Raw genomic sequence first — 25,895 nt, 5'->3', positions numbered from 1 at the left:
TAACTTTAAAAAGGTCGTAGAGAAGTTTTTAAAATAAATGCTAGGGGAAAACTGACAGGTGCAGAGGAGCACATGGATCGGACAGAAACATGTCTTAGTGGAGGGACTACTGAAAGAGATTCTCTATGTTTTAGTCAAGAGGATAGGATGGAAACTGATAAAATATGGGTAAGATCAGATGAGAAACAATCAAATGAAAAAAAGTCTAACACATCAGGAAATGGCAGACAGTGACACATTTGTAACGTGCTTATACACAAACACTAGAAGCCCAAATAGTAAGATGGATGAATTAGAGTTCCTCATATTAAAGGAGGATATTGATATAATAGGAATCACAGAAAGCTGGTGGAATGAGGACAATCAATGGGACATAGTCACAACAGGGTACAAAATACATCGAAAGGACAGACTGGTTAATGCTGGTGCTAGAGCGGCATTATATGTGAAAGAAAATGTAGAATCAAATGAAGTAAAAATCTTAAATGAATCAAAATATTCTATAGAATTTCTATGAGTAGTAATTCCATGCTCTAATAAGAAGAATGTAGCACTAGAGATATATTATCAACCACCTGACCAGGATAGAAATAGTGACTATGAAATACTGAGGGAGATTAGCAAGGCTATCAAAATAAAAATCTCGATAATAGTGGGGGATTTCAATTATCCCCATATTGACTGGGTACATATCAACTTAGGGCGGGATGCAGATAACATTTCTACATACCTTAGATGACTGCTTCCTGGAGCAACTCATTCTGGAACTCACCAGGAGAGAAGCAATTCTTGATTTAGTCCTAACTGGAGCACAGGATCAGGTCCAAGGGGTAAATATAACTGGACTGCTTGAAATAGTGACCAAAATGTAATTAAGTTTAACATCCCTGTGGTGGGAAAAACACCTCAGCAGCCCAACACTGGTATTTAATTTCAGAAATGGAAACTACACAAACATGAGGAGGTTAGTTAAACAGAAATTAAAAGGTATAATGACAAAAGTAGAATCCCTGCAAGCTGCATACAGATTTTTCAAAGACACCATAATAGAGGCCAAACTTCAATGTACATCCCAAATTTAAAAAAACACAGTAAGAGAACCAAAAAAGTGCCACTGCAGTTTAACAACCAAATAAAAGAAGCGATGAGAGAAAAAAAAAGCATCATTTGAAAAGTGGAAGTTAAGTCCTACTGAGGTAAACAGGAAGGTGCATAAACCAATCCCATTAAACCTATTTATAAATGATCTGGAAAAAGGGGTAAAAAGGGGCAAATTTTGCATATGATACTAAACTACTCAAGATAGCTAAGACCAAAGGAGACTGTGAAGAACTTCAAAAAGATCTCACCAAACTAAGTGACTGTGCAACAAAATGGCAAATAAAATTTAATGTTGATAAATGCAAAGGAATGCACGTTGAAAAAATAATCCAAACTATACATAAAAATGATGGGGACTAATTTAGCTACAACTACTCAAGAGACAGATCTTGGAATCATTGTGGATAGTTCTCTGAAAACATCCACTCAGTGTGCAGTGGCATTAAAAAAAGGCAAACAGAACGTTAGGAATCAAAAAAGGGATAAAGAATATGTTGCCGGCAAGGCTATGTCCAGACTGCAAGCCTCTTTCGAAAGAGGCTTTTTCTAAAGTATCTTTCGAAAAAGCCTCTTTCGAAAAAGCGCATCTAGACTACAATACACGGATCAGAAAATCGATCTGCTTTTTCAAAAAAGAGCGTCCTGACTGCTGGACGCTCTTTCGAAATTAAAAGCCACCAGGAACCGCTTCTGCCAGGGCATGGGGGCAGCATTTCCTTCCGGGTGCTGCTGCCTGCCTTTGCAGAGATGCGTGGTTAAAGGGACGCCCCTGAACATCCGTTGCTCTGCTTCTGCAGCTGCCTTTGCTGTCCCCCTAGGAGGTAAGCAAGGCATTGCAGTGCTGGTTTAGAGTGCTCAGCTTCCTGGGACACCCCAGCAGGTTTTTTGTTTGGAGGTTTTTCTGTTTTAGACCCGTTTTTTCGGCATGGAGCTAGAGCTGCCCCTGGGCAGGCGATGGCCCCATGCCATCATATTGCAAGTGTTGCTGCATCTGCATGACACAGTCATGAGGCTACTTCCCCATCTGGACCCAGACCAGAGGTACGAAGGGATCCGTCATGCAGCCCCACTGCCCTTGCCTCCAAACTTCTTTGTGGACAGGCATTTTTGGAGGCTTGACACCAGCTCTGACTGGTGGGACCGACTCGTTATGCAGCTCTGGGATGACCAAGAGTGGCTACGCAACTTCCGGATGTGAAAGACCACTTTCCAGGAGCTGTGTACCTAGCTAGCCCCTGCTCTGCAATGGCAAGACACCCACCTGTGGCCTGCTATCCCCGTGGAAAAGAGGGTCGCCATTGCCCTCTGGAAGCTGGCAACCCCCGACAGCTACTGCTCCGTGGGACCAATTTGGAGTGGGCAGGTCTACTGTTGGATACATCCTGATGGAGGTAAGTCATTGTCTGGGGACAGTCACACTTTGGGGTGGGGGGAAGGGAGACTGTCAGGAAGGGCAAAGTGGAGTGTGAGTGGGAGAGAGCTCCTCCACTCACCCTGAATTGTTGGCGGGGGGAGTTCTGAGGAGGGGATTCCCAGGGTGTTTGAGAGGGAAGGTGGGTGGTGGGTTCTCCTCCTAAGAGATAAGGCACCCCTTCTAACATTTTGTTGTCTGTCTCTTTCTGCAGGTGGTGAGGACCATCAATTCAGAGCTGCTCAACAGGCTTGTCTGTTTAGCAGATCTGGACAGCGTCGTGGCCAGCTTTGCTGCCCTTGGCTTCCCGAATTGTGGAGGAGCGCTCGATGGGACACACATTCCAATCCGTGCACCGCCCCATCGAGCAGCCTAATTCATTAACAGAAAGGGCTACTTTTCTATGGTCCTCCAGGCCCTGGTCGACCATCGTGGCCAGTTTTCTGACATTTGTGTTGGGTGGTCAGGGCGGGCACATGATGCCCGCATCTTCAGGAACTCGTACCTCTACTGGAGGCTTCAGGCAGGAACATTTTTCCTGAATCACGACTTTGCAGTTGGGGATGTGCACATGCCGGTGTGCATAGTGGCTGATGCCGTCTATCCCCTGATGCCGTGGCTGATGAAGCCCTACTCCGGCCACCTGGATGCGAGCAAGGAGCAGTATAATGCTCACCTTAACCGGGCTCGCAAGCAGGTGGAATGTGCATTCGGACGTTTAAAAGGGAGATTCCGGTGCTTGCTCACACGGCTAGACATGGGGGAGAGCAACATCCCTGAGGTGGTGGCCGTGTGTTGTGTTCTCCATAACCTGGTGGAGAGGAAAGGGGAGGCCTTCCTACCAGGGTGGGGTACAGGTGCTGATGGTCAGGAGAGGCACTTTGCCCAGCCCCAGACAGCTGCTATCCACCAGGCTCACTGGTCTGCTGTTTGCATACGGGAGGCCCTACGGGAGCGATTCTCAATTGGAGGCCACTGACTCTACTGAGGGGCTTCTGCCTGGGGACTGGGCCCTGGCCCAATAGAAGCTTCCCTCCACAACCCATCTCCTGACTCTGTTTGGAGACATAATATACACCAGGGTTTGTCTCAAAATAATAAGTTCTGTTTTATTTTTTAAAATATCACTCACTGGAAAATAGTATAACTGTTGCAAACATAAAAAAGCTTTTGTTCATTTTTGATGTAGAAAATATACTTTCATGCCAAACTACGTACAATAAACATTTTGTTTAACACATTCCTTGTCATTTAACTGGGGTGATGGGGGTGCTTGAAAGCTGGAGGGGGGAAGGGGACTTGAAAGCTGGAGGGGAGAAGGAGATCAGGTTGCATGGTGCTTGCCTGATCTCAGTCTCCTGCTTGGGCCTCGTGTTCGGGGTCCACCATGGCCATGGGATCATGTGGTGCGCCTGTCGGTTGGCTGGATAACAGCGGGTAGGTGCTCTTGGGACTGGGAGGCCTGGGGGAGAGGAGGGCCAGGGGGAGAGAGGGGCTGGGGAACTGGAGGGAGGGCTGGGGGAGGGGGAGGTCCAAGGGGGGAAAGGGATGCTGCTGTGGAAGGGTGGTTTTGTGGGGCGGGGTCATGGGGTGCTGGAGGAGCAGGACCAGGCACAGGAGCAGGCAAGCTGCAGACCTCCCTGAGAGTGGCACTCAGGGATGTGCGCTGCTGGACCAGCTCCTTCATCAGCCAGTCATGTCACTGATCCTCTGTCTCCGCCCTCTCTCGCAGGATGGTGTTGAGCTCCTGCACGGCCTCCACATGCTGCCTCAGGATGTCTGCATACACACGCCTGTGTCTGCGGCTCCCATGTCCCCGAGATGGAGATGGAGGTGGGGCTGGGGTACTGCGGCCCTCTTGCATGGCTGGTCCAGCTGTGGAGGAAAAGAGGAAGACACAATCAGTCATAAAAAACTGGACTATGTAGCACTTAAAATACTAACAGGATGGTTTATTAGGGGATGAGCTTTCGTGGCCCAGACCCACTTCCTCAGATCAGAGTAACAAGGCTACATTTCTATCACAATCAGTCATGTGTGCAACAGCTGTCCAAAAGGGCATGCCCTCTCCTCGAGACAGGGGAATCAGACATTCTGATGGTAACACCGTGTGTGACCTGGGCATCAGCCTGAGCATTACAGGTTTCCTTTGTGCATCACCCACTGTGCACCCACCTACCCCCTCCTCCCTCGGGTGTTACACAACCTCACTGCACTCACCTGCTGCTTCATCTCCGGCGTCAGATGACACCTGGGAGGCATCTGGGGTCTGTGTTACTGGCTCCAAGGTGAGGGTCGCCGTCTCCTCACTGTCCTCCTCTGGCACCATGTCCCCGTCTCCTGACTGCTCTGGGTCCTGCTCTGGCGCGTGCATCACAGGGTCCGCCAAGCCTGACTGCACAAGACGCCGTGGTGTGCGTGCTTCACCACCACCCAGAATGTGGTCCAGCTCAGTATAATAGGGGCAGGAATGGGGGGCTGCCCCAGAATGGGAGCTATCTTCCCTGGCCTTCACATATCCTTGGCACAGCTCCTTAACTTTGGAGCGCACCTGGTCCTGGGTGCGGGGGTAGTGTCCTTTCTGGGCCAGGGCCTCTGCCATGCAGCCATAAATGTCCGCATTTCGCCGCCTGCTTTTTAGGGCTTGTAAGGCCTCCTCCTCTCCCCAGAGCTCGAGAAGGGTCTTGAGCTCTGGCCCAGACCATGATGGTTCCCAGCATTTGGAGCCCCTGGTTGGGTCCCCAGAAGGGTCTCTAGAAGGGCCAGGAGGGTCTTGGGGCTGGGACATTCTGCACTTAACCAGCCGTGTGCTCTGGCTGCTTTGCTGCCACAAGTGGCTGTGAGGGTGCCTGTCCCTTTAAGAAATGGCTGCAGACAGGAACCAGAGACATGCAAGGCATACCCCAGATTGTCCACAAGGGCTTCTTCCTGGAGGCCATTATTTTTGAAAAAATGGCCTCCCCGCGTCCACACTCACTTATTTTCGACGGATCTCCATCGAAAAAGGCGTTCTTCATCGTGCAATGAGGTTTACCGCCGTCAAAAGAAAAGCTGCGTTCTTTCGATTTAATTTCGAAAGAACGCGGCTGTAGTCTAGACGCAGGTGAAGTTTTTTCAAAAAAAGGCTACTTTTTTTGAAAAAAACCTGAGTCTGGACACAGCCCAAGAGTAAATCTTAGGTCCGACACTGGGTCTCAAAGTACAAAGACATGCTACATGGGTATCTGTCAAACATAAGCAGTTTATTTTCTGACAGCTATCAGCTGTGCCCCTTAACCAAAAGAACAACATGATAGGAAAAGCAGCATTTCTTACATCCCTTCTGCTAGCCGGGGAACCCCATTTTGGCTGCAGATGAAGTGGGAGACTGTCTCAGCTTCCAAGGGGCCAGTACCCAAAGACCATCGGTGAGGTCCAAATTGCTGTGCCCTGGTGCAGCTTTAAATACTGTCTCTCTACCTTGTTTGTGGCAGTTTTTGAAATTTCTGGGGGTTACTCATTGCTTGTTACAGCATGGCTCAGCTATACTGCTTGTCCTTTGACTTTGTTTACATGATCAGTACATTAAGGTAAACAAGATTGTTATGTTCCCACCCTTATCTACAATTCATTCTTGCTACAATGGTGTATGTTCCTAGAGGCTTGCTTCTGGCTCATCAGTAGTAGGGAAGGGAAAGTGGGGAAGGGAATGCAGGCCTCACCACCCCTATACTTCATACGTACAGAGTTCTTCCGCAAGTTACCCCTACAGAATAAGACAGAGAATATTTTATTGCCTCTATATAAAACTATGGTACACTCATATCTTGAATACTGCATATAGATGTGATCGCCTCATCTCAAAAAAGATATATTGGCTGTGGAAAAGTAACACTCCTCAATCAGAGGGCCCTTTTGTCAGTCTCTGCCACAACCCTCACCTGCCTGGAGGTACCCCTACCAACCTCCTTCCCCTCTCTGTCCCCCTACCTATCATGAGCTCAGCTCTTCTCCTCAGTGGTCCTGTACCCTCCCCCTTTGGCTCCAGCCATCACTGCCTACCCCTGCTTGCATATCTCTGCTCTTCCCAGCCCTATTTCTCCACCCCCTTTGCCCTCGCTCCCTGCAGTCCCGTGCCCAACTCTGCTCCCAGAGCTTGGATCCCTCCTCTTACCAGCCTGTTTCTCCTCTCCCCGCTCGCTCTGACCCCTTCCCTTGTCCTGCCACTCCATGGATCTGGGCAGGGGTTCAAAGCAGCAGGGATCTCCTACCCCCTCTTCTGCTGCACCACCCCAAGTCCCCTGCCCTGACCCTACTCTGCTGACTTGAGCAGGGCTCTATTCTGCTGCTCTGCAATATGAGCTCTGAGGCTCCCTGCAGCTACTGGCACTCTGCTACAGCAGAACTATTTAAAAGGACCAGGTCAGGACTGCCGCTGCCCTACAGAAGCCCCAAGCCCCCTTAATTCTGCCAGGCCCAGAGGTGAAAATATTGAACATTTCTTACAGGCACTGTCCTATTGCAACCCAGGTCCCTGCCAGCTCTTTAAATAACTCGCTGCTGGCTTTTGCCACAGTTCAACCAGCTCTTGTCAGAGCTGTGCACCAGGGCACACCTGCTTACTTTCACCTCTGGCCGGGCCTCTATGCAGTTGCCTCCTTTGCCTCCTACCCCATTGGTGGGTCTGATCATGAGTATCAAGACCGTAACTGCCTCATTCCAGGGGAGCGCTGCTGCTGCTGTGCCTTAGATACACCCATCTGAGGCTCGATTTCTCTAGAGCTCACTTTTTTTCATTCAGTTTGAGTCCTTGACAGGACACAGTAGCTCCTGCTGCCTTGCACATTCAACCAGTGTGGTGGGAAGGAAATGAGCCATGGCTGCATCTCCTTTGGTTGCTCCTCTCTCTGCCTCCTCTTTCCCTTTTCTAATGTGAAGGAATATTGGCTCTCAGCCCATCTTTCCCTTTGTGGAAAAATTCATAATCCATACACAACATATATGCAACAGGCTATGTCTACATTACAAAGATAAATTGGAAAAAAAACGCAATTTGCAGCATGAAATTGCATATGTTTTTCCGATTTACTTTCGAAAAAGGCTTTTCCTCGGGTATTCTGGAAAAGCTCTGCAGTCAAGACATAGCCTAAGGGAGTGAAAATCACTCATTTCGCTTCACAGCTATGCACAATAGACTTTCATTCTACACCAGTTCACTTCAGGATCCAACAGGATGGCAGCATAATGAAATCCTCAATTTGGATCTCCCTGGTCTGTCACCCTCAGGACATGACCAGTCCTGAATGAGGGATTTTGCCAGACCAGGGAAGGTCATTTCTGACCCCTCTGCTGCTGGCCTTAGTACCACCTCCCTGCACCCACCTCCAGCCTCACTGCCCAACCAGCTCTGCCAGGCTTCCAGCTCCACCGTAGCAACCCACTGACCCCAACAGCTGGGCTCCCAGCATGGCCGTGGCAGCCCTCTGCCTAGCTAAAGCCTGCTAACACTTTGCCCAACCTGCTGCCAGCCCAGACAGACTTCTGCAGCAGAAGGTCTCCTGGCTGCCAATCCCCCTTCCGGCAGCATGGCTGGGGACCTGCCCACATTCTGCAGGGCTCCTGCCTCTGGCCCTCCACCGGAAATCTCTGCTCAAGGAAAATCCATGGTCCTCCTTGTCCATGGGTGATGCCAGACCAGATAGAACTGGTTTATAGAGTTTCAACCTATATATGTTTAAGTTAAAAGTATTACAGAACATAGATTAGCAACTACTAGGTATATATTTTCAGAGCTATGGGATTGTTTGTAAACAGGCCTGTAAAATATTTAGATATACTTCTGTCTATAATATCCTTACAAAAATGTAAGAATAGTTTACCTTATTTTCTTTTTAATCAAAACCAGGATTTTTTTTCATCCAGTTATACAGGAAAATAAAACTGAGAAATAGAATCAAAGGGCAACTAATTCATGCTTTACAGTTTATGCAGTCCGGCACAAGCAAAACTGTCCTGAAAGACAAATGTGTTTTTAAAGTTTGGAAATATGTATAATGTGGAAACTGCTCTTTATGATTAATGGTAAATGATTTTACTATACTTCTTGCTATACTTTTCAAGGTCTTTTTTTTTTTTGCCACATATTAACTAAATTCAAAACACAGGTCATCCTTCTTGACAGAACCATTGGTCACAAGAAACTACACACACCTCAAAGAAATTGGTCAAATAATGTTAGAAATAGTTTTTATTAGCTCTGGATCAATATTGATAAAGTTTCTCTATATTCTTACTAAGTAGTCCCTTTGTCTAATCTGTATTTGTTCTCTTCTCCTTGTGCAATCTTTTCCTTGGTTCCAGCGGCTGCTACCAAGAACAAAGTTAAAGGTGAGTTTCCACTTCCCTTCTTTGATTTTCATTGCATGGTTCCGCAGTGCACATTATCTTACTCGACTATTCTTTTTCTTCTTAATTACAAATCTGACAAAGGCATCTATCAGGCTTATGCTCTGATAGATTGCCCTTTTGGCTTCTGTAATTGCTTATAAATGCAAAGTGTTTACTGCCTGTTATCAGCCATCAGTTTGTTTTTATACAGGCAGTCCCCGGGTTACATGGATCCGACTTACATCGGATCCCTACTTACAAATGGGGTGAGGCAACCCCGCACTAGCTGCTTCCCCCCAGCAGACCAGGGAGACGCGAAGCTAGCGCCCCCCCCCCCAGCAGACCAGGGAGACTTTTCTCAGCAGAGACCTCAGCTTGAGAATAAAGGACTGAGGGAAGTGAGGTGTGGGAGAATAAAACTGAGCTCTGGAGAAATGTTTGGCTAGAGTTTCCCCTACAATATGTACCAGTTCCGACTTACATACAAATTCAACTTAAGAACAAACCTACAGTCCCTATCTTGTACGTAACCCGGGGACTGCCTGTACTGTAGTTTGCTTGAACTGCTAGGCTACGTCTAGACTGCCCCCTCTTGCACAAGAGAATATGCACATGAGGCAAAGTGGTGAATATTGCTGCACCTCTTATGCATACTTAATGAGACATCATTTTGCACAAGAGGGGGGGTTTGCACAAAATGGTGGTTCATTAAGTATGTAAATGAGGTGCGGAGATATTCACCGCTTTGTCTCATTTGTATATTCTCTTGCACAAGAGGGGGCAGTCTAGACATAGCCCTCCAGTATGCGGACAAATATTAAAAAAAAATGGATAAATATAAAACAAATACACTGAGTTTGCTATCTTTCATGTTCCTTAGTAAGATAAAACTACTTTATTCAATCAATATAAATATAAAATCTAAAACTCCAAAGCTATATTAAAAATGTCTAATAAATTGGGGTGCTGAAACAGTTTCTATAGCACTCATGTTCAGAGCCATTGAACCGCACTGTAAACCCTTTTTAATGGTGGAAACCACTTCAAGCCACAGAGCGCTGCCGTGCTCCCAGCACTCTTAGTTCCAGCTCCTATGCCAATAAGTAATGTTTAACTACTCTCTATATTTTTTCATCTCTAGACCTTGTCATAAAATGTCGTAAATATTTGTCAGGAGAGAACATTAAAGCCTCTAAACCATTCCCCTCTTCTTTTTACACGAATATAAAAAGAGCATAATTCTTTTGTTTATGACAGTATATCCATGCCCCACAACATACTATAGTCTTATAGACAGAAAATTATAACTTCATCATAGTATCAGAAGGAGTGTGAAGAAAGGGAGTCAGTCTATAAAGGAATAAAACTTAATTATTATGAACATTTTAGCTTCAAAAATTAGCCATGAATAGAAGATTAGGAGTTGTTACCTCATTTTCATCTATCTGCAACAGTACTGAATACTTTAGTCCTAGATAAAAAGGAATCTCTCTCTCTCATAACTCAGGGTATGTCTACACTACAACGTTAATTCGAACTAACTTAGTTCGAATTAGTTAATTCGAACTAAGCTAATTCGAACTAACGGATCCAGACTAAAAAACTAGTTCGAATTAGCGTTTTGCTAATTCGAACTAGCATGTCCACATTAAGTGGACCCTGAACCGGGCTTAAGGATGGCCGGAAGCAGTGCCGGCAGGGCATCAGAGGAGGACTTAGAGCATGGAGATGCTGTCTCAGGCTAGTAGAGGGCTGTGCTTAAAGGGTCCTGACCCCCACCCCAGACAGACAGTTCTCAGGGGTGCCCTGCTTGCAAAGCAGTCCTGTCTTGTTGTGCCCTGAGTACCCACACTGGGCACATCACAGCATTCGGCCATCAGCCCGGCTGCACTTGCCGCAGGCTGCCATCTGGGGAGAGGGGGGCAATTGGGGGGCTGCAGGAGAGCTTCCACCCCCAGAAGCCAGCAGAGCCAGCCCAGTCCTCCCCATCGGGGGCTCGTGCCCCATTCCTCCCTCACCTCCTTCCACTTACCCTTCCCTAGCCCCTCTTCTTGATGTACAAAATAAAGATAACGTGTCTTCCAAAATGGAATCTCTCTTTATTGAACAAAACTGGGGGAGACTGGGAAAAGGAGGTGGGAGAGGGGAAGAGAGAGGCTGGGAGAGGGGAGGGCAACTAAAATGATCAGCGGTTGGGAACAGGTCCCATATGAAGAGAGGCTAAAGAGACTGGGACTTTTCAGCTTAGAAAAGAGGAGACGGAGGGGGGACAGGATAGAGGTCTCTAAAAGCAGGAGTTGGGTGGAGAGGGTGCATACAGAAAAGTTCTTCATTAGTTCCCATAAAGAAGGACTAGAGGACACCAAAGGAAAGGAATGGGTAGCAGACTTCAAACTAGTAACAGAAAGTTGTTCTTCACAAAGCAAAGAGTCAACCTGTGGAACTCCTTGCTGTAGGAGGCTGAGAAGGCTAGAACTAGAACAGAGTTTAAAGGGAAGTGAGATCAAGTCATGGAGGGAAGTTGGGTCCATGGAGTGGTATTAGCCGGGGGGTAGGAGTGGTGTCCCTGCCCAAGGTTTGTGGAAGGCTGGAGAGGGATGGCATGAGACAAATGGCTTGGTCACTGTCTTCGGTCCATCCCCTCCAGGGTCACTAGGGTTGGCCGCTGTCGGCAGACAGGCTACTGGGCTAGATGGACCTTTGGTCTGACCCAGGACGGCCATTGTAAGCTCAGGGTCGGGGGTCTCAATGGACCCCCTTGATTCTCTTGCACACCTGCTCCTGGGTGGCCAGGCTGGCAGCTCTCCTGCCCTAGACGGCCACTTTTCTGTGCCTAATGCGGAGATTGTGGACGAGGTCCACGATGTCTGCACTGGACCAGGCAGGTGCCCGTCTCTTGCGGTCCCAGGCAAGCTCCCGGGAGCCGCCAGCCTGGTCTCGGGAAGAGGGGGAGGGCTGGGGGGCATCGGGTGGATTGCTCGATCCGTGCCAGGTGCAGGGTCTGCTGGCTGGGTGCTGGCAGGCTTGCACCTGGCACGGGCACCGTAGCCAGCCCGTGCCCCTTTAAGAGGTCCGGGGCCGGGAGGGGGGCAGAAGAGTTTCCCTGGTGTTGGCCAGAGTGGCCACCAGGGAAACCTGGGGAGGGCTAGCCTCCCACTAGTTCGAATTAAGGGGCTACACACCCCTTAATTCGAACTAGTAAGTTCGAACTAGGCTTAATCTTCGTAAAATGAGGTTTTCCTGGTTCGAACTAAGCGCTCCGTTAGTTCGAATTAAATTCGAACTAGCGGAGCGCTAGTGTAGCGCCTATGAAAGTTAGTTCGAACTAACGTCTGTTAGTTCGAACTAACTTTGTAGTGTAGACATACCCTCATAGATGCTGGTGGACCAGTCAGTATTTTATTGCTTATTCTGATATTGTAGTGGCATAACCATTTGGGTGTAGTTGGTACAGCAGTGGTTTTGCCTCTCTTTCACTCTAAGGCTTCCACCAGTCTACCCAGCCTCTACTGGTTTGAAGTGTCTTTGCCTCCAGTCCTCATTAATGTTCCATACCATGTGAGGTTCCCAAAGTCCAAAATGAAACCAAATAAATGTAAAATTTTCCAACGTGTCAGGTTTCTTTGGAAACTTAATCTTTATGAACCTTCTTCCCTGCTTCTTCCCACTAAAAAAAACCCTTCCATCCTGCCTGGATTTGTGCAAGCCATCGGCACTGTGGGTATGTCTACACAAGCCTCCTAGTTCAAACTAGGGAGGCTAATGAGGGTGACCAAAATTGCAAATGAAGCGCGGGTTTTAAATATCCCACTCTTCATTAGCATGTTCCCAGGAGGTCACCATTTTGGAAATTTACTAGCCTGGAATAACCGCCCACATCTACATGCAACAGTGAAACGGGAGTTGGAAGTAAAGCCCTTAATTCGAATTAGCTGTTAAACCTCATTCCAGGAGGATTGGGTATGTACTAAGGACCTATGAAAAGGTAATACCTGGGTACTGATTAATCTGTCAAAAAAAGAAGATTCCCTAATACAATTAAATATTTTTAAATTATTAATATACCATAATTTCTTCTCCCATTGTTTTCTCCTCCATTATTTTCATAATTTAACAAATAATTTAACAAATACATCAGACTGCTTTATAGCAGATCTGTCAGTGTTGGCCCAACTGCTGAATCAAGGCCTAGAAATCCCTATTTTATTGTGTTCTACACAGGGAATTTTTTCTGATTATGAATTTGCAAACATAATTAAGGTTTCTTTAGGAATATGCTCTTCACCCTGAAGATTCTGAAATCTCAGTATTTTTCCCTAATCATTTAAATCATAGTTCCTTATAGGCTGTTGTTGTTTTTTAACTCTAAAGGAACATTAAGTAAAATTTCACTTATATGCCCAGGCCACAATTTATATGTGCTCTAGGGCAGGTATAGTTTAGCTATTTGAATCAATTTAAATCGTTTATGCTTGCTGGTCTTATCATTCACCATTCAAATATGAAAACTTGACATAAGTATTTAGGCTTTACACAGGATTTAACAGATAAAACATAGGACTAATAAATTTATGTTTAGATAGGCCATAAAGAGAATTAAGAACTCCAAGGGTATGTCTACACTACAAAGTTAGTTCGAACTAACGGACGTTAGTTCGAACTAACTTTAATAGGTGCTACACTAGCGCTCCGCTAGTTCGAATTTGAATCGAACTAGCGGAGCGCTTAGTTCGAACTAGGTAAACCTCATTTTACGAGGACTAACGCCTAGTTCGAACTAGCTAGTTCGAACTAAGGGCTGTGTAGCCCTTTAGTTCGAACTAGTGGGAGGCTAGCCCTCCCCAGGTTTCCCTGGTGGCCACTCTGGCCAACACCAGGGAAACTCTATGCCCCCCTCCCAGCCCCGGACCCCTTAAAGGGGCACGGGCTGGCTACGGTGCCCATGCCAGGTGCAAGCCTGCCAGCACCCAGCTAGCAGACCCTGCACCTGGCACGGCACAGAGCCACCCACCCGATGCCCCCCAGCCCACCCCCTCTTGCCGGGACCAGGCTGGCGGCTCCCGGGAGCTTGCCCTGGACCGCAAGAGGCGGGCACCTTCCTGGGCTAGTGCGGACATCGTGGACCTCGTCCACGATCTCCGCACTAGGCACAGAAAAGTGGCCGTCTAGGGCAGGAGAGCTGCCAGCCTGGCCACCCAGGACCAGGTGTGCATGAAAATCAAGGGGGTCCACTGAGACCCCCGACACTGAGCCCTGAGCTTACAATGGCCGTACTGGGTCAGACCAAAGGTCCATCTAGCCCAGTAGCCTGTCTGCCGAGAGCGGCCAACCCTAGGGACCCTGGAGGGGATGGACCGAAGACAATGACCAAGCCATTTGTCTCGTGCCATCCCTCTCCAGCCTTCCACAAACTTTGGGCAGGGACACCACTCCTACCCTCTGGCTAATAGGACTCCATTGACCCAACCTCCATCACTTTATCTCACTTCCCTTTAAACTCTGTTCTAGTTCTAGCCTTCACAGCCTCCTGCAGCAAGGAGTTCCACAGGTTAACTATTTGCTTTGTCAACAACAACAACAACTTTCTCTTACTAGTTTCAAGCCTGCTACCCATTCCTTTCCTTTGGTGTCCTCTAGTCCTTCTTTATGGGAACTCAGGAAGAACTTTTCTGTATGCACCCTCTCCACCCAACCCCTGCTTTTAGAGACCTCTATCCTGTCCCCCCTCCGTCTCCTCTTTTCTAAGCTGAACAGTCCCAGTCTCTGTAGCCTCTCTTCATCTGGGACCTGTTCCCAACCCCTGATCATGTTAGTTGCCCTCCCCTCTCCCAGCCTTTCTCTTCCCCTCTCCCACCTCCTTTTCCCAGTCTCCCCCAGTTTTGTTCAATAAAGACAGAGTCAATGTTGGAAGAAACGTTATCTTTATTTTGTACATCAATAAGAAGGGGGGCTAGGGAAGGGTAAGTGGAAGGAGGTGAGGGAGGAATGGGGTACGAGCCCCCGATGGGGAGGACTGGGCTGGCTCTGCGGGCTTCTGGGGGTGGAAGCTCTCCTGCAGCCCCCCAATTACTCCCTCTCCCCAGATGGCAGCCTGCGGCAAGTGCAGCCGGGCTGATGGCCGAGTGGTTTGATGTGCCCAGTGTGGGCACTCAGGGCACTCCAAGCCAGAACTTCTTTGCAAGCGGGGCACCCCTTAGAACTGTGTGTCCGGGGTGGGGGTCGGGACCCTTTAAGCGCAGCCCTCGGCTAGCCTGAGACAGCATCTCCATGCTCTAAGTCCTCCTTTTATGCCCTGCCGGCACTGCTTCCGGCCATCCTTAAGCCCTGTTCAGAGTCCACTCAATGTGGACTTACTAGTTCGAACTAGCAAAACGCTAGTTCGAACTAGTTTTTAGTTCTAGATGCGTTAGTTCGAACTAGCTTAGTTCGAATTAACTAATTCGAATTAAGTTAGTTCGAACTAACTTTGTAGTGTAGACATACCCCAATATATTCCCTATTCAACAAGTCAAAGTACTACATAAATATTATTAATTGAATGCTTTCAGATATAAATAGAAAAATACATAAATAAAGCTCATTAAAGTAGAATCTGACAGTTGGCTGATGACACTTTGTTGCAATATTACAATAGTGAAACCAATAGTTAAGCTGTAAATCAACTTTCTTCCATGCATGACTTTAAAAAAAATCTACTTTTTGGCTGAATCTTTGCATGCATTGGTAAATTTGGGGGAATCAAGTTACCTAGTGTTAGACTGAAAATGGTGCTTTTGTATGTGCATAATATGAAGCTTCCTAGTAGTAACAGGAATGATACTATGGAGTAATGTTCAACTTTTGCACAACTTCATAATGAATAAACAAATGATCAAGAACACACAGTATATATGGAGACACAAACAATCGGTATCCACAAAAAGTATTCTAACACCCAACATTAGTCCTGCATATGTATACACGGCCAGTCAAACAACAAATGGACTTTCATATATGAACACATACTAGGAAATATAAAGAAAATCAAAGTATATTGAGACTTCACTCATCTGTGAACATAGTCACATGTTCTTCACCCACACAAGCACACACATACACACCAAAACTACACTGCAACTGTATTGTGATGATTTTAACATGTAGCAAGAGCAAATCTTTTAGTGGTTTGGCTGTTAATTGTCCTCAGTCTGCTCTTGCTCACCTCCCCAGTAGCTGCAGGGAAGTCATCATTTTGTTTTCTTTCCTTCAGTGCCCACAACATTGAAACAGAGGCACCATATAGCTTCAGGAAGTTGAGTAACAAACTGGCTCTTGGATCCCATCTGCATTCACTATGGCTGTGTAAAGAAATAGTACATGTCCTCTCACTGCTGTTTATTGCTCTGTCTCAGTAGTGAAGAAGGTTCAATTCCTAGTCCCCTTGATGTGCAACACTCATTTTTACAATAGTTATCTAACATACATTTGAAATCATTACACACTAACAGTTGAAGGAACACCTCACTTCAGGAAGAGTTTCTCTGCTGATATGAATCTCAGCAGATCCCTAATAATCTCAACTGATACTCACTTTTGGGTCTTGTGCCCCAGCTGATGGTCATGGTGGCAATTCTCAAAGTCATGTGTTTTCAGTTTCAGTTCAGGAAATCTCACCCTTGTCCCCTTGCATCTCACCTGCATCCCCCTCTAGACTGTAAGGACCCCACAGTATAGCTGTAGTGAGTTTCTTCATGAGAAAATGTGAGGAATGAGCTCTTATGGATCCACTCTCTAGCCTTTTCAGAGGGACTATGTCCTAGAACTCCTCACCACTTCATTGGATTGCTATGCTCTCACTCAACAGCAATTTTTGCCTCCTAAAGAAAGGAGGAACCCACAATTCTTTGAGAGACTCCAAGCACACTGTTGGTGCCTTTGGCCGTGGCTCCATCCCGAGAATTTGAGTCCACTTATGCCTATTCATTTCTCGCGGTGTTCTCTCAGCACTATGTGCGTTGGCTGATGTACCGAGATTGTTTGAAGCTTGCAGCTCTCACTGCTTTGGTGAATCTTGGTCCCTGCCTTGTTTGTTCATAAAGAGTTGTATCTCCTACTTTTTCTGGTGTTTTCTAGTATCTGGAAAAAAACTGTCCATCAGCTTGAAGGAAGTTGGTTCTTGGCCCAGCACTATTTAACATTTTATAAATAATATGGAAAAAATTGTAAATTCATTACAGATGACATTTGCACTTGACACAAATTGGGGGAGTAATATATAATGAAGGTCACTGATAACAGAGCAGTCTGGATCTCTTGGTAAGCTGTGTGCAGGCAAACAGTCTGCGTATTAATATGTCCAAATGTAAAGTCATACATCTAAGGAGAAGGAATATAGGCCATGCCTTTAGGCTGAGGGACTCTGTCCTGAGAAGCAGCGACTCTGAAAAAATATTTGGGGATTATGGTAGATAATCCATTGAATTTCTGCTCCTTCTATGACACTGTGTCCCAAATGACTAAAGCAATCCTTGAGTGCATAAACCAGGAAATCTCAAGTAAATAGGTTATTCACTGGTGCCACTTCTGCAAGAATCTCTTCCCTTTTGATATTAAGAATATATTTCTGACACACCCACGGAAGGTGCATTCTGCAGATAGAGGGCAGTGCCTGATCATCATATTCTGAAGTTGCTACGAAAGTAAGAGGGGCAACATTTGTATACTACCTATTCTGCAGTACAAATGGTTAATGAATTAGTGGACATTGCCAATCTTTTAGAGCTGGAAGGGACCTTGAAAGGTCATTGAATCCAGTCCCCTGCTTTCACAGCGGGACCAAGTACCATCCCTGACAAATTTTTGCCCCCAAATCTCTAAGTGGCCTCTGCAAGGATTGAATTCACAACCTCGGCCAATGCTAAAACCACTAAGCTATCCCTCCCCCCGCTAAAACCCACGACCCCATCCTTCCCAGGCGAGCGCCCTATCCCCTAGGCCAGGGGGGAAACTGCCCCAATAATCATCTATCCTCCTCCACACACACAACACATTTCCCCCTTCACCAGTTTGAACTGTGGATAAACTCTTGGGCTTTGTTTTATTGATTCTGCCATTAAAGAGCATGATTCTATACCATGATGCCATCCCATCTGCACCACTTAGTAAGCTTAGTCTGTTTGAAGAATGTATACTGCTCTCTTTCTCCATGGCTACGTCTACATTGGCCCCTATTCCGTAATAGGGATGCTAATGTAGCACTTGGGAATAGGCAAATCAACGGGGGATTTAAATATCCCCCGCAGGATTTGCATTTTCATGGCTGCCGCTTTTTTCCAGCGTGTAGATAAGCTGGAGAAAAGCGCCAGTCTGGACGCGATCCTCCGGAAAATAAGCTCTTTTCCGGAGGATCTCTTATTCCCACTTTCAAGAGATCCTCCGTAAAAGAGCTTATTTTCCGGAGGTTCGCATCCAGACTGGCGCTTTTCTTCGGCTTATCTACAAGCCGGAAAAAAGCGGCAGCCATGAAAATGCAAATCCCGCGGGGGATATTGAAATCCCCCACAGATTTGCCTATTCCCAAGTGCTACATTAGCATCCCTATTATGGAATAGGGGCCAATGTAGACACAGCCCATGAGTTTTGAAAAGGCTATACATCCATGGTGTCCTAGAGGAATTCCCACTAGGAAATATGCTCTTTCTGTGGGGTGTGACTTAAAGCTACATTAGAACCATATGTGTCTTTCATTTTAGTGATTTCCAGCATTGGCTTAATGCTATAAGACCAATTAGCTGTAACCTAGTGAGTATTCAGTACATTTTGTGAAAAATCTTAGTACTGTATTGCTTTGCCAATCTTTGAGGACCAAACAATTTTTTTTGTAAACTCAGAAAAAATATGATTTTTCTGCAAGAGAAATCTATTTGAGCTGCAGATATACTTTTGTGATTTGCTGTGGCATTCAAATGAAGAAAACTCAATTGCCTATGTTAAGATTGAAGGTAGCAACTAAATATTAGCTTAAACATGACTACTTTAAGTTGCTCAATTTTCAACATAAATAAATCGTGGCACTTTATATTCTGTCTAAACTCATTTCATTCAAAAGCCAAAGATCACTTTGGACTTCATTTATTCACCTGATTCGTGTTATTCCTCATTATGGCAATGAAATTGGTTTGTTTATTTTTAGATTAAGTCAGCAGTGGCGCAGTAGTAAACATACTGTATAGTACCTAAATACCAATACAGTCATATACCCGTTAAATTTAAGCCACGGGTCAAATTTCAAGTTCAGGGTATTGCCTGTCAGTCATCTCCCTGATCTTTCCATGTCACATGCAAAGAGTTATATTTTACTTTATCGCTCATCCTTTTAATAATAAAATATAATTAAATTAGATCCCCTTTTTTAATTAGCACACAGACAAGCCACATATGTTAACTTTGCATTCAAAAGAATTCCATGTCATAGTAGGTTTTGTATATTTGGCTGCTTTATAAAACAGATGCATTCAGTTAATCAGATTACTAAATAGTGAGTGCATAGGCATTTGTTCTTGTTTTCCAAATAAAATTACCAAATGGCTAGATGGTTCCATTGATTACTGGTGAGAAAAAAAAATAATCTTGTTATTTTGTTTGTTTAATTTATTAAAAAGCTAATGCTAGATATCACAGGAAGGCCTTCTCTTTATCATTCTCCAGTATATGATACCTCCCTGCCATGGTTCTATAGTGGCCACTCAGGATGGCCACTATGTACTCTGCATAGAGAGATGGGAAACCAGGGCCCAGTCTTCTCTTGTCTTTTCTCGAGATGGCTGGAGAAGAGGGAAAAGATGTGCACTGACTTATTACATCTATTTATATAGCACAAAGGCGGTGTTAGATTGTCTGGTGATTTAAAACAAAAAATGTTTACAATAGAACTGAATGAAAACTGTAATTTCTATCCTATTAAAAATATTGGTTTTTTAACATTTGTTTTCATTGTGACTTATTAAAATATCAAAATTTCACATTGAATGCAAAGTTTAAAAAAATCAATATACAAACGTTAAAATGTTTTGTTTTGAATCAGTTCATCATTACATTGCATCTGACTAAAGTGTGACAGTTGTACATTGGTTGCCACTTACGCTCAGTATTCCCTGTGGCTTGGGATCTGTATCTGGATCAGGTCGCCTATGATATACTCCAATGGGGTGACTTCCAAAATGGACCATACAGCTTGATCAGAGAAAAGATGGAAGATGAGGTCTGTCTTAACAGCCGTACAAAAGAATGGGGGTGGATCCATGAAGCTCATGAACAACAACTACCCTGTGACACTATGGTGCCTTTGGAAGATAGTTGAATATCAAACTGAATCAAAATAATTATCTTTTAATTTTCCTAATGGAAGACTGAAAAAATTAGCATTTTTTTTCCTGACAAATTCCCATATAGTTTAAAAACTCCTGAAATTCTGATGTCACTCTTCAGAACTGAAAGTTGCTGGAGAGTAAAGTTCTTCTGCAAAGAATATTCTTAATAGAACTGAGGAAATAATAAAAATGGCTATTGTCTTGGTCATCTGCTCCTCCCAGCTGGACAGTGTAGGAACAACTGTTCTCTCCACTGGCAGCAATGTGAGAGGGTATTCATTCAAACAAAAAAGCAATTCTTTTTGGGTTTCTATGAAGAGGAAGATGTTATATGCCATCTGAAAGAAGAAGGTTCCATTGTGAAAAATAATCATTCCTACGTGTTACTTGTCAAACCAGATTTACACAGCAAGTGAGGAGGGAGGGATGGAGAAACCAGGCTGTGGCATGTATGTATTTCTAGGGGAATGTTGGTGGGTGCAGGAAGAAGAGAAAGTCTTAGGGAGGGGAAGTGGAAGACAAGACAGACAAAAAGTGGGTGAGATGCAAGGGAAAAGTTAAAATGGGAAGGGGCAGTGTAGATGTGAGGGAAGAAAAACATGGAACGTGAGCAGGGGCATGCGGAGAATAGAAAGGAAGGAGGAAAAAGAGACAACATCTAATGTCTTCATAAATCAGATTAATCCAATCTGCAACTATATATACTTTAATCATATAATGGCATCACTATAGGGAAGAGTTAAAGTTATTTGAGTCCTTAATTGTGTATTTTTATGTTTTAATAATGGTGGGCTTTTTAATTTTAACTTTACATTTCATAGCCTTATAAAACCTTTTGTAAAAAATTCCCATTGTTTTTTGGGAATATATACACAACATAGTATGCTGAAATCACTAGACGATCATCACTAGCGTTTTTTTAATTACTTTAGAAGGTACTTAGGAAATAAAAATGTTAAGGGAGCTTATTTACATAGCGAGTGCCAATATCACACACACATTTGTATAATATATAAGATGTGTGATATAGTAATCACTATAAACTTAACTGCTAGTCGTTTATAGTTTCTAATGTTAGGGGACATATGCTTGGAATGCCTGCAAGAGCCTGCGCAATGTGTTATCTAGAGGTTCCACAGACACGTTTCTGTTGTTTAACTTAGAATAGAAATGGGCCTGAATTACTATTTTAAATATTAGTGAGTGGAAAACACAATAGACAGACACAATAGACTACATTAAAAATGCTAAGGGGAAAGAGTTTTCTATGGAGCTTTTAAACATCGATGAAACAAGGGTCCCAAACATTTAGGAAAAATCCATAAATGACTATTACAGGTTGCACCTCTAATCTGGGAATCTCTGGTCTGGCAACATCCATGGTCCAGCATAACCGCAGATGTCCCAGGATCAGAGAGTCCTGGTGTGCTGCAGGAGGGTGAGGGTCCAGGAGCTAATGTGTGGCTCATCTGGGCTGCAGGGTGGTAGGGTTCCAGGAGTCAGCTCATGGCTCAGCTAGGCTGGGGAGGGGCCAGGAGCTGGTGTGTGGCTCAGCTTTCTGGAGGGTTGGTTGGGAGCCAGGAAACCCATAGGAGGGGAGTCAGCAGGGGGCCTGAAATGACCTCTTCTGGTCTGGAAAAACCCAGGATCAGTCAGGTCTTGAGGGCGCTTGACCAGGGAGGACCAACCTATACTTAGGATATTCAGGGTTTCAACCCCATGCTCTGGATAGACCTGTATCTCTGACTAATAGAACCTGAGACTGGACGAGAGAACCTAAGATTTTCAAAGTAGCCAGAACGTCTGACTATAAGTATCTAGGACCTGGGTCTGAATCACTCTATAATTGCCATGTTTTTATGCATTCCCTCTGAAGTATGTAGCATCTACTACTCCCAGAGACCAAGATACTGAGCTGTGTTCTCTTTTTTTTTTCTTAATTGTATCCTTTGGTATATATGTTTGTGACTATTTTCTTCCACTACTAGCTGGTAGGGATGCCAGGTGTCCAGTTTTGAATTAGACAGTCCAGTATTTGAGGGTTCTGTCCGGGAAATAAATTGAGAAAACACCGGACATATAAAATGTCCGGTATTTTCTAATTAGGTAAGTTTTATTATTATTAGGAGTATCAGTATGCAGTTGCAAACTGCCTGGCTGGTAGACACACTCACACTGCATGAGTGTGTCTACCAGCCAGGCAATATGCAATTATGCGAGGGGGGATGGGGACAGGGCGGGATGGAATCCCCAGGGCCGGACTCACTCGTGCTTCGCCGGGACCATGCACGGGACGGGCAGCGCCTCAGGATCTGTGTGCACCTGGGTCAATCCCGCTCTCTGCCGGCCGATTGTTTCCCCCCGCTCTTTCCCCCCAGATATCCCCACTCCCCCTGACCTCCTCCCGGATAGCCCTGCTTCCCAATGGCTGGTTCTCCCCGCCTCCTTCTCTGATCTCCCCCTGGCCAAGCCTGCTCCTCTGACCCCCTCCTCACTTCCTACCAGCCTCTCCCCCCCGGATCTCCCCCGCCAGCCCGGTTGCTCCCGACCTCCCCCCCATCAGCCCTGCTTCCTGCTGGCCAGTCTCCCCACCCCACCTCCTCCCGGCCAGTCCCTCCCCTCCCATCTGAGATCAACTGTGTACGGTATTTTTTTTTTGAAGCCACCTGGTAACCCTACCAGCTCGGCCCTCATTTGCAACAACTGTTTCAGCTGGGGTTTTGCTCTCAGCCCTCACTCAGGGCTGGGTTTTTGCCCTTAAAGCACCAGTACAGGGCAAGCATCCTATCACAGACCCAAATAGCAGTATTTGTCTTATTTGTATTATCCTCCAAAAATTCGGAACTGTTCAATTATTAACATCAATCAGACAGTGTTTCAGCTTTTACAGAGTGGTTTGTTATGGTGGATGAATAAATCATCAGCATGGATATGATATACTGCATCATAATGGTACAAAACCCAAGCCAGCTGAAGTGTATAGCTATTGAAAAATGTGAATCCAATGCAGTCAGGGAAACTCCATAATTCAAAGGCACAATATCAAAGAACCTTTATTTATGGTTACAAGGTTTTACCACTGAGACAAATAGAAATGAAAAATTGTCAGATTCCCTCTTTAATAGAGGGTCATTACAAAAACTTAAGGCAGACATAGTAGCAAGGTCTAATCTAAAGTTTGGTAGGAAATATTCTGGTACAGGTTGGACCTCTCTGGTCCCGCACTCTGAGCAGTACCGAACCAGAGAGTTTGCCAGACCACAGTAGGTCAGTGCTCCCCTACTCGCTGTCTCACTCCCAGGCTCCTTAGACTGAGGCTTCCACTCTGTTTCTAGCCCTGTTGCCACCAGGGTTGCCCGGGATTCCCAGGGCCAACCAGCCGCTGCCAATCCTACTACCACTGGGGATTCACCAGGGCCCCCCAGCCAAGACTCCTCTGTTGCTGCTTGGCCCTGCTACTGCTGGGAGTTCTCTGGCCGGGGCTGCCTGGCCACCCCCAGCCTCATTGCCAGCAGAGATTGGGTTCTCCAGCCAGGGCTCTCTGTCCCTGCCTGGCTCCAGTGATGCTGACGAATTCCCCAACCAGGGCCTCCCGGCCAGCTTCTACTGAGGGCTCTCTGGCCGCTCGGCCACTCCCTCTCTACAGCCACCAGGGATTCCCTGGGTTCCCTGGCCTCACCTTGCCCAGATAATGCCTGGTCCTGCTTATGCGGGAGGGGGTCTTCAGACAGGGAAGGGCTCCTTACCCCCACCTGGCCCCTTTGATGTCAGAGTTCCCACAGCTGGGCCAGAGCTCCCCAGCTACCACCTGGACCAGCCACTGCTAGCTCAGTCAGAGCTCCCCAGCCCTATGTTCTCCAGCTGGCTCCCACTCCCACCTCCTGGGCTCTTTGGTACAGCAACATCTATGGCCCTGCTGGACCACGGATGTTGCCAGACCAGAGAGTCCCAGATTTGGAAGTTCAACCTGTACTATAATATCACTAAGAAAAAACATTCCCTCTTCTACAGATATCATCTTGCCCTTTTGCTGGTATAGATTCATTTAAAAGAGGTAGATATATAAGAGTTCCCTTGAAGACAGTGGAAGTCTTATAGAATCATAGAAGGGACCTAGTGAGATCATCAAGTCAAGTCCCCTTCCCTCACAGCATGACCAAGTACCATCTAGATCATCCCAGACAGGTGTCTGTCTAGCCTGCTGTGACCGTCCCTGCGAGTCATTCTCATCAAGTACGCAGTTGGGGCGGTGGGACTGTGTCCCTATTGTAGTCCTCGTCCCACTCCTTGTCACTCTCGGAAGGGGGAAAAGGGGACCTGGGCCCACCCTCACTCATGGGCCCCAGCCCAGGGCCCTAAGGACTCGGATCTGGGGGGATCCGGTCCGACTGATGGAGTTGTACACTGTAACTCGCCAGCACGCCAGTCGCTCCGGGGTTCCGCCCTGGGCTGCTTCCTTTCCCTCCTCCTCGGGCCTGTTCCGCCCCATTGTCCCTGACGCCTTCCTTACCGCGGGGTATCAGGATGGGAGATAGGTCGTCCTCCGCTGAGGGCATCCGGGGTCCTGGCTGACTCCGCCGGGGCTCTCCTCTCCCACTGGGTTGCTCCAGCAAAAGAAGTTCCTCCCGGCGTCGGCTCATTTTGAACGCCGCGCCGGGACCGCGGCACCAATCCCCGCTTGGGGAGAACTCTGTGTGGCCACGCTCACGGGGCCCCGCCCCTCTCCCTTGCCTGGCCCGGGCATTACCATGGCGGCATGGCCGACGCCTACACCTCTCACTGCTGTCTCACTGCTGGCTGGACGGCATCCAAGCAGCCCGGACGGAGCCAGGCTTCCACGGCCTGTCGGCTCCAGAGAGCCTCTTGGGGTCGGTCCTCAGTGTGGGGTGGGGGCGCCCCATCACACCTGCGCTTAAATATCTCCAGTGATGGAGATTCTACAACCTCGTGTAGCGCCCCCTCTCCACCTGGTTACCTTCTTTTAGAGCCAATCTCCTTTCAGGTTCGGATGGATAGGTCTGGGTTCTTCTGGATCCCGCCACCTACTCAATTTTATTCTTTCTGATTGATGTACTTGGCGGTGCCTCCACCCCCCTCACTCCTTCCTAGCAGGGTTGCCAGGGCAGCTTGGGAGGAAAATTCTAGCCCAGGATAATCCCCACGTATTCGCCAGATAGTTGGAGACTCCCAGAAAATAACACAAACACATACACTATAATAAACACAATTATATTAAACAGGAGACAATTATAACAGAACAGGGTAAAACATTATTTTTAGGGTCACCGGTGCCCTGCAACTGTGAAGTTAGTGTCCCGTTGGTACGCGTACTTTGTTGGGGCCCTTGATGACTGTTGACCACACAATCCTTCTCTGCAGAGGTTTAGCAGTGGGGCTGACTGGGTCCAGTACAGCCCAAAGGACTCACAAATGGGAGAAGGCAGCAAATCCCTCCACAGTTTAATAGGCTGCAGGTAATAAAATCCCCAAACAAATTCCCTGACTTACTAACTAAAAATTGGTGCACTCACACACTCCATGAATGAGCCTCAGGTTGAGAGATGACTCAGTCTCTGCAAAGGGGCTGCTCTCTTCTCACAGGGGTCCTCTTCAAGCAGGAACCAGGCTGCTTTGGTCCCAGAATTTCCCCTCACCGTGAAGGGGTGCAG

The 25,895-nt window shown here is 46.5% G+C and overlaps 1 protein-coding gene across 4 annotated transcripts in view; it reads left to right on the top strand.

The window, feature by feature from the left end:
* Positions 1-25,895, top strand: part of CADM2 (cell adhesion molecule 2) — a 1,012,793-nt gene that overhangs the window by 669,341 nt on the left and 317,557 nt on the right. For 3 of the 4 annotated variants that reach the window (XM_075909649.1, XM_075909633.1, XM_075909657.1), the window contains exon 2: positions 8,852-8,878. The exons of the other annotated variant lie outside the window; for it this stretch is intronic. In XM_075909649.1, the coding sequence (XP_075765764.1) occupies positions 8,852-8,878 (27 nt within the window). The remainder of the gene's footprint in view (positions 1-8,851; positions 8,879-25,895) is intronic. 4 annotated transcript variants of the gene reach the window in all.

This window comes from Pelodiscus sinensis, chromosome 1 (genome assembly GCF_049634645.1).
Source record: "Pelodiscus sinensis isolate JC-2024 chromosome 1, ASM4963464v1, whole genome shotgun sequence".
Classification (NCBI taxonomy): domain Eukaryota; kingdom Metazoa; phylum Chordata; order Testudines; family Trionychidae; genus Pelodiscus; species Pelodiscus sinensis.
Note: the sequence above shows the minus strand (reverse complement) of the source record. Positions and strands in the feature narration are given on the sequence as shown.